Source organism: Lates calcarifer, linkage group LG11 (assembly GCF_001640805.2).
Source record: "Lates calcarifer isolate ASB-BC8 linkage group LG11, TLL_Latcal_v3, whole genome shotgun sequence".
Lineage (NCBI taxonomy): Eukaryota > Metazoa > Chordata > Actinopteri > Centropomidae > Lates > Lates calcarifer.
This window is the reverse complement of record NC_066843.1, coordinates 3,373,488-3,389,020: the sequence shown is the minus strand read 5'-3', so window position 1 is coordinate 3,389,020 and position 15,533 is coordinate 3,373,488. Positions and strand designations below refer to the sequence as shown.

General features: G+C 44.4%; 4 protein-coding genes across 4 annotated transcripts; 3 read left to right on the top strand and 1 right to left on the bottom strand.

The window, feature by feature from the left end:
* Positions 1-342: 342 nt before the first annotated feature.
* Positions 343-4,488, top strand: elob (elongin B). Its single transcript, XM_018672160.2, has 4 exons — positions 343-452; positions 1,673-1,807; positions 2,753-2,861; positions 2,999-4,488. Exons 1-4 carry the CDS (start codon positions 450-452, stop codon positions 3,109-3,111), a joined length of 360 nt encoding a protein of 119 aa, XP_018527676.1. The 5' UTR covers positions 343-449; the 3' UTR covers positions 3,112-4,488.
* Positions 4,489-5,089: 601 nt separating this feature from the next.
* On the top strand, positions 5,090-7,313 carry LOC108880584 (uncharacterized). Its single transcript, XM_018672157.2, has 3 exons — positions 5,090-5,586; positions 6,069-6,300; positions 6,395-7,313. The coding sequence occupies exons 1-3, from the start codon at positions 5,275-5,277 to the stop codon at positions 7,120-7,122; spliced, it is 1,272 nt and encodes a 423-aa protein (XP_018527673.1). The 5' UTR covers positions 5,090-5,274; the 3' UTR covers positions 7,123-7,313.
* A 119-nt stretch (positions 7,314-7,432) lies between these two features.
* si:dkey-66i24.7 (uncharacterized) lies at positions 7,433-9,162 on the bottom strand. Its single transcript, XM_018672158.2, has 2 exons — positions 8,951-9,162; positions 7,433-8,647 (listed from the first exon to the last, which is right to left on the bottom strand). The coding sequence occupies exons 1-2, from the start codon at positions 9,042-9,044 to the stop codon at positions 8,043-8,045; spliced, it is 699 nt and encodes a 232-aa protein (XP_018527674.1). The 5' UTR covers positions 9,045-9,162; the 3' UTR covers positions 7,433-8,042.
* A 258-nt stretch (positions 9,163-9,420) lies between these two features.
* armc5 (armadillo repeat containing 5) lies at positions 9,421-15,183 on the top strand. Its single transcript, XM_018672156.2, has 9 exons — positions 9,421-9,698; positions 9,958-10,357; positions 10,446-10,476; positions 10,598-10,708; positions 10,922-11,816; positions 11,913-12,172; positions 12,261-12,719; positions 12,905-13,037; positions 13,143-15,183. The coding sequence occupies exons 1-9, from the start codon at positions 9,553-9,555 to the stop codon at positions 14,626-14,628; spliced, it is 3,921 nt and encodes a 1,306-aa protein (XP_018527672.1). The 5' UTR covers positions 9,421-9,552; the 3' UTR covers positions 14,629-15,183.
* Positions 15,184-15,533: the final 350 nt, after the last annotated feature.

The window sequence follows — 15,533 nt, the reverse complement described above, 5'->3', positions numbered from 1 at the left end:
CAAGGACACAAGTTAACTGGATGGACCAAATATACAGAGACAGATTCATATGAACATTTTTAATATTCAAATGCACTGTCACAAAGCACTGGATGATGTATCTCTTTTGTGTCTCTCTGGACTTTTTACTATACGTTTTACTATATTTTATGTAATTATAAATTAATGATGTGTGAAATAATATATCTCAAGAGACTTTAGTTGAAAAAAAAATCCAAAAATTTTACTATGGTTTTCTATAATATTTCTCCATAGCAGCAGAAATACTCCACTCCACATCACAGTATGTTGGCATCATAACAGTCCCACTGATTGGCTGACTGAGGCACGGCACTGCCCCCTGCTGGCTGGTCGCAGAGACGCAGTTTTCTGATGCTGCTGTGATCTCACTGTTGTCGCTGTGCAGTGGAGGCGTTTTTTTTTTTCCTGTGTGCAGCCAACCGCAAGAAATGGTGAGTGAGGAAAACAGATACAGCTCATAATGTAACGGCCTGTTGACTCGCTAAACCCTACTTTAATTAGTCACGTAATCCTTGTCTGAGTGTTAAAATGTGTGCTGTCAGTTAGCCGAACAATGCCTGTCACTAAAAGCGACCATTCAGGTGCTGATGCCTTTGTTTAGCTAACCCCATGCTAACGTGGGTTAGCTTCCCTGCGTTGGTTAACGTCAACACACCAGCTCACGCTAGCTGGACATAGCATTACAATGTTCTAGAATATAGCAAGGTTAGCGGAGAGTAGTCCAGACAAAACGGCACAGAAATGATCAGTGTTTTCGATAAATGACAGCCCAACTAACAAACTTTTGTTTTTAACAAATGGCGAGCTAGTCGTGAGGAAGCTAACTAGCTAAAGTTGTCTTAGCTGCTGTAGCTCGGCTAACGTACTCCCATGAAACAACACAGCTTTGGGTAGTGTTAACAGTTAAAGGTAGCGATTTTGATATCTGACAAGTATTAAGTACTTTGTAGCTTTCGGGACCCACAGTTTCCATACCTAGTTTATTGAGGAAGCTATTAGAGCTAACAGCAGGCTAACGCTATCTCGTCGTGACGCTAGCCAGCAGCTGCTGCACCGTGGGTCTTAAAACGCCAAGGTGTTAAGACTAGAGTAACGTCAAGGAAGAGAACTGGGTTGTTCATTAACCCATTCACAAAACTGCTGTTAGTGCCAGCCTCACCACTACTGCTGCAACACAGCTTCACCTTGCTAGTACAAACAGCTCAAGTTCATAAACCCTCAGTTAACTACTTTAGTACTTACTTTAACTTTTGCCAGCAGTAGTTTTTTAATTTTAAGTGTACTGAGCTACTTTTATTTCTATAGTTGAACATTTTTGCTTCAGTTGATCAGTATTTACCAATGACAAAGTACAGGTTCAGAGATGAGCTTGTGAATTATTTGTCTGATACAGCTCTTTATCAGTTTGAAATATACAGTGATCTAGACACAGCACATCTTGGTTGTTTTTCTAGCTTTGGAAGAGTCTGACTAAAATGTCATGACATGAGCAAGTTGCTTCAAGGTGAAATGTGCCTCCAGACATTTACAGCAACATGTTCAAGAAAGCAGCATTTACACGGTCAACAATGAAGTTTTCTGATGTGAATATTCTTGTGTGTAATCAGTGTCTCATTTCCACTTTTTCCTCTGTTGCGTGATCTCACTTCAGGATGTGTTTTTAATGATCCGACGTCACAAGACGACCATCTTCACAGATGCCAAAGAATCTACCACAGTCTATGAACTGAAGCGCATTGTGGAAGGCATTTTAAAGAGGCCACCCGAAGATCAGAGGCTTTATAAGGTGAAATAAATTACCTGGAATGTTTTTCAGTCAAGAAATTTTCTCGGATGTGAGGGTTGTTTCACACAATAAACTGCCTGCAAGTTCAAGGCAGTTTAAAACAGACTTTGATCCATCAGCTATAAAATTCCATATAAAAACTGAACTGTAATTACTCTGTTCCCTTGGTGTGAGGTGTATGTTTAGTGAAATTACTACTTATCACACCATATAACACCTTCTTTGTTGTTATTGTTGTTTACACCCACATGTTGGCGTAATATTTTCATGTAAGTTCTGAGAAATGCTAGAATTCATATTTTTGCTGAAAGCACTGTCTGATAGTGGAGGATGTATGGATGAGTAATATACTTTAAGTTAATGTAAACATGTCCATGTTCCAAGAATTAACTACACCATTCAGAGCTGCAGTGATTAGTTGATTAGTTGTTATAATTGATTGACAGATTTTTCAAGTTAAAATGGTTTTATGACAGTAAATTGAATATTGTTTGTTTTTGGGCTGTATAGACTAAATGATGATACTATTTATGAGTTAGTTGTCTATTTAATACGTGTGGTTGTATTTAATCTTTGTGTGCAGTGTTAGAAATCAATGAGCAATACTGCTGTATGGTAATATTGGATTTTAATATAATGTTTTTCATCAGTGTGATGAATTAATTACATGACAGACATTCCTGTCCAATGTTTTTTATCCATAACGAGTTTCTCAATTGATTTTCCAGAAGGTTTATAGTATTATACTGTGTTGAAATTTAAAATTACATGTACTGTAATAGAGGGTTTAATTCATATCATATACTTTAGACTTAGACAGACTTTATTGATCCTTTTGGGATGACTGAATTTATTGCACTGGCTGTACTGTGTACGGTGAAACATAAAAATGTAGTGGCGAATGAACTGCTGGCTCTATACTACGTTCTCCGTTTTCTCCACCAGGATGACGTGCTGCTTAACGACAGTCAAACTCTTGGCAATTGTGGCTTCACAAATCAAACAGCCCGACCTCAGGCTCCAGCCACTGTGGGATTAGCTTTCCGTCTGGGTGGTAAGTAGTTGTAGTCCTCAAGCCACAGTTTATTTCACGCTGTAGGAGCTCTAACTTTAGAAGCAGTTTACTCTCTCCCTTGTGTCTCTCCTCTGTCTTTTCACTGTTGTCACTTCCTCTCTCTGTCGTTCTCCCAGATGATTCATTTGAGCAGCTGAGGATTGAGCCCTTCTCCACCCCCCCAGAGCTCCCTGACGTCATGAAGCCCCAGGACTCGGGCAGCACAGCCAACGAGCAGGCCGTACAGTGAGGGAGGGGGGCGGGGAAAGGAGAGGGACACACAGGGGATCTGAGGGAGGACGCACGGGGGGAGGGAGGGGCTGAATTTTGGGAAGTGATGCCTCAGCGGGTGAGTTTTACCTTACCCACCTTCAGCTGGGCATAAACAATTACAAACATGGATTCCCCTTGTTGTAAATGTGAGGGCGGGTGCTTCAAAGTGGTTCATTTGTCCTGAAATCGGAGAACGCATGCTAAATTGATACTTTCACACAAGACCCTTCAGAGATACCTGACGGACTTGTCATGACACTGTCAGTCATCCATGGGATTGGTAAAGGCTGAACATAAAGAATTGTACCTCGTATTTAATGAATTCTAGTCTTTTTTTGGGGTAAGGCTGACGCGGTCTTACTTGTGTTTTTTATTTTGCCGGCTTAAACGTGGGAGTTGATAAGGTGTGACATTTTTTAGGCTTTTATGTTTGTGTGTTTCTTTATTAAACTATTACTAGGATTTAACATGTTTTTTGGTCTTGGCCTGGATATGTGTTGCGACAATAGCTAGGAGTTTGTGAATTTCTAAGTTACTATCTGTATTTCAAGAACTTTTGAACAACATGAATCTGAAATAAAATAGATTCACTTCTTGGCAGAAGATCTGACATTAAGGTGAAGATTTCTTGGTACTTTACCGATCAGTAGTTGTAGTTTTCATACTGTAGCTGCTCACAGGAGTTATTGAGACTGAATGCACTCAGTCGTGGGTATCTACAACACATGCAATGCTGGCATGGGCCTGATGTTGAACATGAAATGAGCGACAAAAATAGTGATTATTGATTAATTTATATTACTAACAGAGGTGGGAACTAACCAGCTTTTCCTCTCCAGTGTTTGATTGTAGCCCATGAAATCATGGAGGTGTTGGTTGGTTGTTGACTTTAATCATTGGGCCTAATTGTTTATAATAAACATAAACCATTTTAAGTTAAACAGATAGTTTGTCGTGTGCTGAGTTATGGAACTGTGTCTGTGAAAAGTGGGCTGCACACTTGACCCTCCATCATCACCAGAATCACTGCCCATTTAGTTTTAGTTCATGCTGCAACTTGTGTTGTGTTAATACACCATTAATACCTTAATACACGTGGTTTTCCTGAACGTGAGGGAGAAATAGAAACAAAACCTTCTGCACAAACAAAACGTCAAATTAAAGTGTTGTAAAAATGATGTAGAAACCTACAATTTAAAACAAAAGTTAGTTTCCACAGTAAAGGATATTCTGACTGAAGAGTGTTGAATGAAAAAGCAAAACAGAAAACATTTGCAAATTGAGGCTGTTAAACAGTGGAACATGATCAAAGTTGCACTTGTAACTGATTTAACATTAAAACAACTGTTTTTCACCCTTTGTGCACTGTGATATTTTTGTATGATTGTGTAGCCTGTGGTAAACACATTGATACAGTATTGTATCACTCTGAAAACTAATATATATATATATATTGTATATAGTGTCCTATAGTGCTGAATAAAAGTTACTGTTACATGCAATAACTTATGCCAGTACATACGTCTATGCCAGACTAGTGATGGTACCAACAGCAACTGTTTTTTGGCTCAAGTAAATACAAATAAATACACATCTAAAACCAATTATATGGGAAGGTTTTTGTATTAAAATGTCCAGATCTCTGTAAGGAATTAGTATCTGCTAATGTTTTTCTTAAGCTTATATTAGAACTAATAATAACAGCAACTAGGTGCAAAGATTTGTGAAAAGTAACTCAAAGTGAGTTACAAGTGAATTAATTTTAATTAATAATTCAAAAATAAAATAGTGCCAAATGTCCATCAAAACATCCCAGAACTTTAAAATTGTTTGTCCAAAGCCTAAAGATGTTCATTTATAATCATAAAAAGCTCATTTGAAGTGCTGACACCAGAAGTTTGGCATTTCTGCCTGAGGAAATGTGAAGTGAGTTAAACGCTCACGGTTCCTAAACGCATCACTGTTTCCGCGAACTCTCAGACGGCACTTAAACGCAGCATACGTTAGCTAGTCGGCTTAGCTTTTTGCTAACAACAACGGTCGTTCACAAGTTGTATCCGCGCTGCGACAAACGGTTTAACCGACGCCTCCTGCTGTAACATGGACTGAGATAGTGTGGGTTGTCCTTCACCAGCTCTAAATGGAGGTCAGTGAATATGTTTTATCGGCGGGCAGAGCCGTGTTGGACATGGTGGAGCGGGAATGGCAGCCTCTGTCTGCGGGGGAGCTGGAGCAGCGGTTGGACCAGGCGGTGGAGGAGATCCTGGAGGCTGACCTGATGGCAAAACTTAAATCCCAGCCTCCTCCTACTTTCTACGTACAGTTACTGCAGAGTCAACCTCATGTGGGGCCACAGGTTTTACACACTGCGGCGGCAGCAAGCAGTCCCCCAGAGGAGGAGACAGCAGAGTCCCAGGAGCGGCTGGATACTGTGGACAGTGCTGCAGTGAAGGTGACTTTAATCATCCTGTCTTCTAACATATCTGACACTCATGTAGCTTTAAGTTTAATAATCTTGGAACCAGTTGTATTTAATGCATGTACAGTAAACACTTCCGCACATTTTATGCATTTCATTGTAACTACTTGTTTAGAGAGTTATATCAACCAGATTTTAACATTGAATATGACATTTAAATAACTTTTTTTGTGTGTCAAACCAACTATGTTACATTTTTAAGTGAAATTATAAATGCTGAAATCAGGGTTGCAACTGACAGTTATTTTCAAAGTTAGTTGATCTGCTGATTATTTTATTTTTCATTAATTGATTAGTTGTTTTATCCAGGAAAAGTCAGGAAATGGTGAATGGTGGTCTAGTTTTATCCAACCTACAGTCCAAAACGCAAACAGTCAGATTACAGTAATCTAAAACAGAAAAACAGCAAGTCTTCACTTTAAAGAGGCTGGAGCCCTTTCATTCTTTCTCCTCAGCACATCACAGACCTGCTTCAAAGCTCCAAATCCCGGGCTCGAATGGCAGGACGGGCTCGCTTATCTCTGTCCCACACCGTCCTGCTGTCCCTCACCCTGCTCTCTGAGCGTGTCAGCTACCGCTCCGTGTCCCGCCGCTTCCGCCTGGAGAAAGGAAACATCCACAGGATCTTCTTCTCTTTCTGTGAACGCATCAACACGCTGGAGGAGAGGCAAATCAGATGGCCAGTTGGTGAGTTGATGACAGTACAATGTTGTCAGTGATTTAGGTGCAAAAACAGGGTAGAAAATGACAGTGATGGTGGTATTTTCTCTTTATTTTCCAGGCAGAGAGGCGGTAGAGGCTCTTTTCCCACTTTTCTGTCCAGAGAAGGAGCAAGAGGACGAGGAGCAAAGTGTTCCTCAGGTCCTGGGAGTGTTGGGACACATTCGGATCCCTATCCGCCTGCCTATAGGGAAATATGATGTAGAGAGCACAGTGCCTGAGGTGAAGAGGATGAAGAGGGAGGCCCATCCTGACTCCTGGTTAAACCTTGAGCTTGTATGTAATCGTAGAGGCCAGTTCCTACACTGCAGAATCAGTAAAGGATCAGACATGGATAGGGGCAGTGCCCTCAGAGACAAACTGAAACAGAATCCTGAACTGATGCCTCCTGACTCCTGCCTCATAGCCAGAGCTGGCTATCCACTCACTGCTCAGATTTTAACTCCTTACATAACAAACCATGGACCAAGAGAAGAGCTCTTCAACAAGACGCTGGAGGAGCATTTTCACATCCTGGATCAGGCTGTCGCCAACCTGAGAGCCAGATTTCAGAGGCTTAGGTATCTGGATATCGGGAACTATGATCGAGCCAGAGCTGTCGCACTGACCGCTTGTGTGTTGCACAATGTGCTTTTGGACATGGGACAAGTGGTTCAAGGAGAAGTCGAGAAAGAGGAAGACATGAACCGAGAGGGAGAGGAGGAGGGGGAGGCGGATGACGAGGGTGTACGCAGACGTGACGCCGTCTCAGATGTGTTGTTTAAAAACTTTGAGTCTGGAGGCACATGATGTGATGACGTCTGTTAGAGAAGTTGTGTTCTTACAAGATAAAGTCTGATTTTAACAAAGATCTCCTATCTGTGTTTTTCTGTCTTTTAAAGTAGTTTTGTTTTCTGCCATAAATATGTGTAATTTTACTGTGGTTTGTCAAATAAAATGTAGAATTCAGGACTGGCCACAGCCAAGCCAGGGAACATAAATATCCACTCCATGGTTTTGATTTATGATAAGTAAGATTCTTTCCAGGCTCCTGGAAACTGTGAAGCGACCGAAATGAACTCTAACAATTTACACATACGTAAATGGAGCTGGAAAAAAATTCACAAAGCTGGTATTTATTGCAGGGTTGTTTAGTGGAACACATCACATTGTGAAGTTGTTCCTAGTGTCTGATAAAGTGTATTACATTAATACATTAAGTGGCATGCCTTTGAATACAGTTATTGATACCTCTCAGGAATAATGATTATCAGTATAAATATCTGTATTGTTTTGGTTTTGGTCCATGACCTGTAACAATGACTGTGATCAAAGCATAGCTTGTTTCTGCTTGTTTCAGTTTGTGACCCCATAAAAAAATATTTTCCACTTGTGCATAGGTTGTTACAGTGATGGTGGGATGCCGTTATTAATCTAACTTTTGTGTTATATTTGAGTTTTTCTTAGTTGCCAAACCTCAGATGGCCATAATTAACTTTTATAAAAATAAGTGGGGATTATATCCAACAGAAAATAACAGCTCTGAGGAGGCATGTAATCTGTCATATGTCCCTCACTCTGAAATGTTGTGTTTTCATTTATTCTGAAATCTGTTACCATTCAGCTCTACTACTCTACGTATACTACAAACATACTCAAACAGTTCTCTCTGTGCAGAATCATAAAAGTTTTTGGTAAAAAGTCCAGATCCACTTCACATCTCTTCAGGTTTAATGTCCGTCCTTTGACACCTGTGTGTTGTTCTTCTGAGCCAGGCTGGAGATGGCCTGGGCCAGGTTGTTGATGGCCTCTATCTTCCTCTCCTCCAGAGCTTTCTGCTGGGCCCACATGTTCATCTTCCTCTCCTGCAGCTCCATGTACAGCTGCAGGACGTCCTGTGGAGGCCGGGTGGGGCAGGGTGTGGCTGTTGCGGGAGGTGTGGGGAGGATCGGGGTAAACCTCTTGCTGGCTATGGCCTTGCCCACTTTTGTCCCACTGAGCTTGGCTCTGCGCTGGGCTTCGATCTCCTCCCTGCTCTTGCCCAGGACCTCGTGCATGGTCTTGAAAAACTCCCAGTGGACGCTGGCCGCCCCCAGCCTCTTGGCCCGCTCTGCGTTCTTCCTGTACGTGGCCAGCATGTTTCTCCACTTGAGATCGCACTCGTACGCCTTCACAGTGACGTCTGTGACCTCTGACTCCCTCAGTTTGGCGTTCACCTTCTCGGCAACCATCTCCCAGAGTTTCTTTTTCTTGCAAACTGGCTGGTCAAAAGCCTGGTCCATTTCCAGCCGGGTGTTGATGAGGTGCCATGTAGCCTGTAGTGTCCAAATAAATTCTAGAAAGGAAAACAAAGGTGCATCATGTCATTGCTTGATATATTTATGACCTTGCATTAAACATGTGGCTTTTTTGAAGTTTAATAATTTTATTTGACACAGTATGGCGTAGTGGAGCACCTGTTTGAAGCTAAATGTCACCAGATGATTTATAATTCTGATTCATGTTGCTGACATCGTGTGAATCACGGTTTATGACTATAATGAGTGCAGTGGGCAGATACTGCGCACTCATCAGGCCCTCCTCGCATCATGCGATGACTGGATGAAACCTGTTTAACTTCCAAGCTGCGACTACTAACCTGCTTTGGTTTTATCGGCGTCCACACTGGACACGACCGTTTCCTTTCCCTCCACTTCAGAACTCTGTATCACAATCGTTTCGATTACCTCCATGCTGTTAAACCACAACCATTACAGTTTAAGTTGTTTATTTATCGAGCGTGGAATTTAACAACCCCTCGGAGGCACCGATGCGCTTTCTCGCATCGAGTAAAACGATGATTATAACAACGTCACTCAACAACGTGGGAAGTGTAGTCCGTTTTAGTTGATGCAGACAGGCTTTTGATTATTCTGGTGTACCAAATAAACTACAATCCCTAAACGCTGCGAGCTCTCTCACGAAACCCACCACTTTTCACTGTCACGGGAAATGTAGTTTTTAAAGAGAGGAACTGCCTTACGAGAGCTGCCAGACAGCGCAATACGAACTACAAATCCCATCACATATCTAACCGACCCACCTCTTCACTCCCTGCTCCCTCCCTCAACCGCCCCTGTTTTGTTGTTTGGCTAAAGATGGCGTTAGCGGCTAACACAGGCGATTGCATTTTGTTTCCCAAAAATTTTTCGGCCAGTGGTAACAAAACATTGATCAAATAGAACTTTAATTCGTCATTTGATGTGTAAATATATGTTACACAGAGAAAATACACGTCCATTACGTAGAATAACGCTTGTTCGGCCTTCTCACGATGTAGGCCTGTTTTTTAGGGAGTGGACCGAAGCTGTTGGAACTCCATCTCCCGTCAGCGACTGCGGCGTCAGGTGGTACAACTTTACTTTTTCATGCTGGTATCTGTAGTTTTCTGACCACACCAAAATGTGATTTTTACTGAAATTTTGGAAAATATGAATGAACTCAATGAGAGAACATTTGACCCGCTGAGTAATTAGCTAACTATTTAAAGTGATGGACATGTTATTACACAGTGTTTGACTGGGAGCGCCCACTGATGCTCCACAGTGTGTATACTATCTGAGAGGGGGTAAAGTAAGATACGTGAACCCATTGCCTGACATTCAGAGGGACCATGGCTGCAACACCTGTGCAAGGTGACTGGAAACAATCTCGAGCACCCTCCAGAGAAGGGCACCCATCATCACCAGAGTCTTCTTTGACCTGGTGCTTGGCTCACCTCTCCAAACCCGGATCAGGGGCTGAACCTCAGGGGCATGGCAAGGCAGATACAGGTGGAGGCAGAGAAACAGACAAGAGGTCCAGAATCTCTCAGTGGCGAGCTCTGGTTGCTATCCGCACGCAGCACATCAAGGGTGACAAGGCCGGCATCGCCAGATTCAGAACTCAGGGTGGTCTCCGGCCGCTGCTGGACCTGCTTAAGCACCCAGAGTGCTCCAGGAAAACACTGGACCTGGCTCTGAGCATCCTGGCCAACTGCTGCACGGAGCTGGAGACACGTATAGAGGTGAAGTAAAAGAAATAAGATGAATGAAACCTGTCAAGATGAAATCAGCCCTTAAAATTGCTCACATTTAAAATGTTCTCCACTTCAGGTTCGTAAGCTTGATGGAATAAACATTGTAGGTAAGTGACATTAGACAATCTTATCAGGACTCATTTCTATCAGATAAAACCTTTATATTTGATAAGAAGTTTTTAAAAACTCGCATCTAATCTCAAACATTTCTTGACTGGACTGTCTCAGTGGGGATCCTGAAGAGAAATGTGGCCATGGAGACCGTCCAGAACCGAGCAGCCCGGGCTCTGGGAAACTTGGCCATGGATCCAGAGAGCTCTGCACTCATCCACTCTGCCGGTAAATCTGACATGCCAGTGTGTCTCACTGCATCATTTTTAGCATGAATGCTACTTGACTGATAATTATGTTTTTGCGGTGGCAGCAGAGCAGTAGTCATTGTTATATTACTGATGTTTTAGGCTGTTGGTTGACGAAACCAGATATTTCATGACATGCCCGTCACTGTTTCCCAGTGTCCTTGTGTTGTAAATGTTCTCTTTTTTCCTACAGGTGGTGTTCCTCTCCTCCTCCTCTGTGTGTCTCTTTCCTCTGCCCCGTCCTCCCCCACTGCTGCTCCACCTAAAGACCCTTGTCCCAAACTGGAATGCGCTCAGTCAGCTGCTCGGGCCCTCCTCTACCTCTCAGATACTCCCTCTAACCGCCTGTCATTACTCACCCAAGGGACCTTATCTGCCCTCGCCCCTCTCATTGCTCCAGAATACCCCCAGGCGCTGAGGCGGGCGGCGCTCAGGACCCTCCACGAGCTGACCCGGGGCTGTGGCGTCGAATGTGCCAGGGAGGTGTCTCGCTCTGGGGTCCTCGCTCAACTCGGTGTCATGGCTTCCGGGGAGGCTGGTAAACCCTTTGAGGAGCTGGCACTGAAAACTCTCGCCAACATGTGCTCCCAAGCCTGCCTGCGCCCTCTGGTGGGGTCACTGGGGGTCATTCAGAAGTTCACAGAGGAAGTCAAAAGGGACCTGCTGAGGTCTGGAGTTTTCCTCAAGGCGCTGTGCTTGTGCTGCAAGGAGGCGGTCAACCGGGCCAAGGTGAAGGAGAGTGGCGGACTGGAGGTGCTAACTGGCTTCTTGTCTGCCCAGCAGAGTCATCCGCTCTCCCGGCTCGCCATTCTGGCCTGCGTAGACTTTGTTTTTGATGAATCTGCCATGGAGCAGTTGCAGGAGTTAGGGCTGGTCCCTCTGCTTGTTGCTCGCCTCGTCGTTCTCACCAGAGGAGAGGAACCATCTGCTGAGAAGATGGATGTGAGCATCACGTCGAGCATGTCTCCCGCCGAGCTCCTGCCCTCGTCATGCTTTGATTCTTTTGACTTTCCCCCTCCTGAGGGCTACAAGAGGGAAGAAGCTGGAAGGGAGCAAGGTCTGTGTTCATCCAGCTTTCAAAGTCTCAGGTATGGAAAATAAAATGGACAGCTCTCTTTATGATTTTATTGTTCTACTATTCTCTGTTGTCTAAGTGCCCTCTCCCTCTCTCTCTTTCTCCCTAGGTCCTGGTTGGTGTCTGAGGGGTTGATATCTTCTGAGGGGGACTTGCTGGATTCCTCTGGTGTTGATGGGGAGTGGGGGAGTCTTCAGATCCCACCGTCTTCGTCCCCTCAAACCTCATCCCCAAATCCTGATTCCATCTCTCTTAAAAGCTCTTCTTCATCCAACCCCTCCCCCTCCTTTGCTTGTAAAAAAGCGGCTCAGCCTTCTCCTGTTTCCTCCTCAGCCCAGTCCCAACTGTCATCCCCGTCGAAAGTCACTGATCCGCCTCCCTCCAGTCCTCAACCCTCCAGTGCACTCACAGCCTCAAATCAGCCCAGTTCCTCCACCGTCTCCTCTCCCACTAAAACAACCCAGACGCCCTGTGTCTCCGTCAAAGTTCTCATCCCCTCAGAGAAGGAGGCAGCGCGCTCATTCGTCAGCGTCTTTGACTAAGGTCACTCTCGACACCCCTCCCTCTGTGCCCCGCCCGATGGCTTACCACCACCCTTACCACCCTGAACCCTGGACGCCCGAGTCGCCCATCCTTCTGCTGCTGTCGCGCTTCTCCCACGCCACCGACCCAAGTGCCGCTCTGGTCACCTCAGGCGTCATGACCGGCTTGCTCTACTACCTCACCCAGCACCAGGACCCCAGCAGCAGGTGCTTCCGAATGCTTTGCCGGCTGAGCTGCAACCCAAACTGTTTGCAGGCGCTGGTCCGAACGGGCTCGGTGGCTTTGATTCGCCACCATCTCTGCCAGAGAGAAGGAGCGTTTGAGGGAGAGGAGAGGCAGACGGACCGAGTGAAAGCCAAAGTTAAACAGCTTGGTAAGAGGCATATCTTGATGAGGGTCTGAGAGTAACTTTAGAACATCTACGAGGCATCGTTTGACTATAAAACAGTTCTTTCTCTACTTCTGATAAAAATAATGCTCAGGAACTAACTTTTATATCATTTTCATTTTATACACGAGCATATATATTTATTATTGTTTGCTGACTTGTCTGTGTAGGTGTCGCACTCCTCAATAATCTGCGTGTCCAGTGTGAGTCTGGTTTCGGCTCTGGGGTTCTCGCACATGTGATGCTGTCTGGCTCTGAGTCAGACAAGATGCACTGTGCGCTGTCACTGCCATTAATCAGCAGGTGAGCAGTAGATACATATTAGTGAGCTTAGTGATAATGAAATCTTTAAAACCTTAAAGATCTTAAAAATGTTGTTGTTTACAAAATCCTCTTTTTCTTCCACAGCAACAAGTCCCTGTTGAAGAAACTTCTCCTGGACACCGGTGGACTCCTCTTGGCTCTGCAGCCACTTGTTTGCGATGATGATGATGACGTGGATGAAGACAACCCTGCTCAAGGTGGAAGGTTGCTTTCTGACTTGTTTATTTCACCACATTCAGGCCTGACCTCTCACGCCCACTCACTGTACTTTTCTCTCCTGATTGGATGCCTGTCCACCCTGACAGGAAGCATCAAGACTGAGCTTGAAAAAAAGCATGTAATTCCAGTTGTAACACAGTCACTCAGTAAAATCGATAGAGTGTCGCCCCCTCCCTCGAAAAGGCCTCGCCTAGCTGACAAATGTTCATATGGTCTCTCAAACTTTGACCTCTTCTTGCTGCTGGATGATGGGACTCGGGTCCCAGCCAATAGGGAGGCTGTAGCTGGGGTGGAGGGGACAGACGGGGTCGGCTCTGAATACTTCAGGGCTCTTTTAAGAGGCGGATTTGGAGAAGCTCAGGGGAGCGCAGAAGAAGCCATCCACATCAAAGATGTTAGCAGGGGTGTGTTACTGCCAGTGCTGCATTACCTGCATGGATGTCGCTTTACCAAGGACACAGAAACAACAAGAGAAAGGGATGAAGGAGAGAGGGGAGGACGGTGTCAGATTTTGGACTCGTTGGTCTTTGAAGGACTGAGTATCTGCCAAAAGGAGACAGAGAAGCACGGAGGAGAAGACTGGGCTTTCCAGAAAACACCTTTAGGTGAGATGATGACCGGAGCCTGTCGATTTTTAGTGACTGAGCTGCAGAGAGAGTTGGAGGATCTCTGTGTGTCTCTTCTTCTGTCCTACTCCATCAAGGCTGCTACCAGAGCTGCATCAGCTCCCACAGAGGACAACGCTGAAAAGGCTGCATCTAAAATGGACCAGGAATGCCTTGAGTCTGCCGAGGAGAACCTGGCTAATCGAACATCGGAGCTAGAGCTGACCGGTATCGAGATGCAAACAGAAAATTTACCGGGACAGACGAAGAAACCAAACAGTTCCCCACAGCAAACACTCAGTAAGAAAACCTCAGTTCCAAAAGCCAACAAAGGACTGAATAAAAGTTTGGACCAGAAGACAATCAAAAGCGTCTCTTCAGTTTCCAAATCAAGCTGTGCATCAGATCCAGAGGAGTTGAGTTTAAGACCAAAGAACCGGATTAAAGGTTCAGCGCAGCCTCTGAAGTCAGCAGCTCAGGATTTCTTTTCATCCTCAGCAGCTGGTGCAGGAGGTGGGGCTCTGGCTGCTGTTCTCCCACAGGTCTACTGGTTTTCCCAGCGCTACAGCTACCCAGCCCTGGGTCGGGCCTGCCTGTCTCTGCTGCTGGGCTGTCAGGACTGTCCTCGGCCCTTCTTGTCCTCCTCCCTCGCCGGGGATTGCCTTCGCAGACTCGCCAGAGAGGCCGACTGTGCAGAGACTCTGAAACAGGATCTGCTGAGCCTGGCCACAGTAGCTCTGAGTTGAACAAGGAGGGTCAAACTGAGTGGAGCGATCGGTGGCACAGGTTAAGCGAGAGTCGACTTGGCTTGATTTAAGCTTCTAGAAAAGTTGCCATTGTTTTCATTTTATCAAATAGCAGGATAGTGTGAGCGCAGGTCATAATCACAGCATGATTATCTGAACATGCTGTATGAATTTGTTCAGCCGTAATAGAACAGACATGATTTATTTTCATAATTTGAAAGCATACATTTTTATTCCGTTTCAGTGTAAATTGATATAAACTGTAGCCTGTCCCAGCATGGCGATTTGTTATTTACTGTTGTTGGATTAACTTCTAATGACATTTATATTGTGTGTGTTTTTTTTTATTTTTTATTTTGGGAAAATGTCTAAGCAAATGTCTTCAGTGCATTTGATAAATGTCATTTAGCTGGAAGTACTGGAATTATCAGGGTTGATCACGGAGCCAGTTGTTTATTTTGTACATAGAGATAATATGGAATAGCAGATATATAGTGTATAGGTTTCACCTGCCCCATATAAATTTATGCCACTGAATATATTGTTGGAACATCACTTTGGCTTCAGTTCTTTATTGTTGAGTGTGTGTGTGTGCAGCAGTGTGACTGTGGCTTCAGTCGGTGTCAGCAGGTCATTTTATTTCAGCTGTTGGATGAATTGTTGTGACTTTGATGATCCACTGATTTTTTATTATCGCCACCTTCAAGTCAAAATGTCCACTTGTCTAACACTCGGCGCGCTAATGCTACTAGGTGTTAGCATTTTAGAGGTTATGGCAGTGTCCTGTATTTTTCTTATTGTCGGCCAATTGCATGAAAGACCAGAACCAACATAGTGCGAGCAAGTCTCTCAGTACTGCCCCAAACCCTTTGATTCCTATTGAAGAAATACTGTAAATGTTTAAA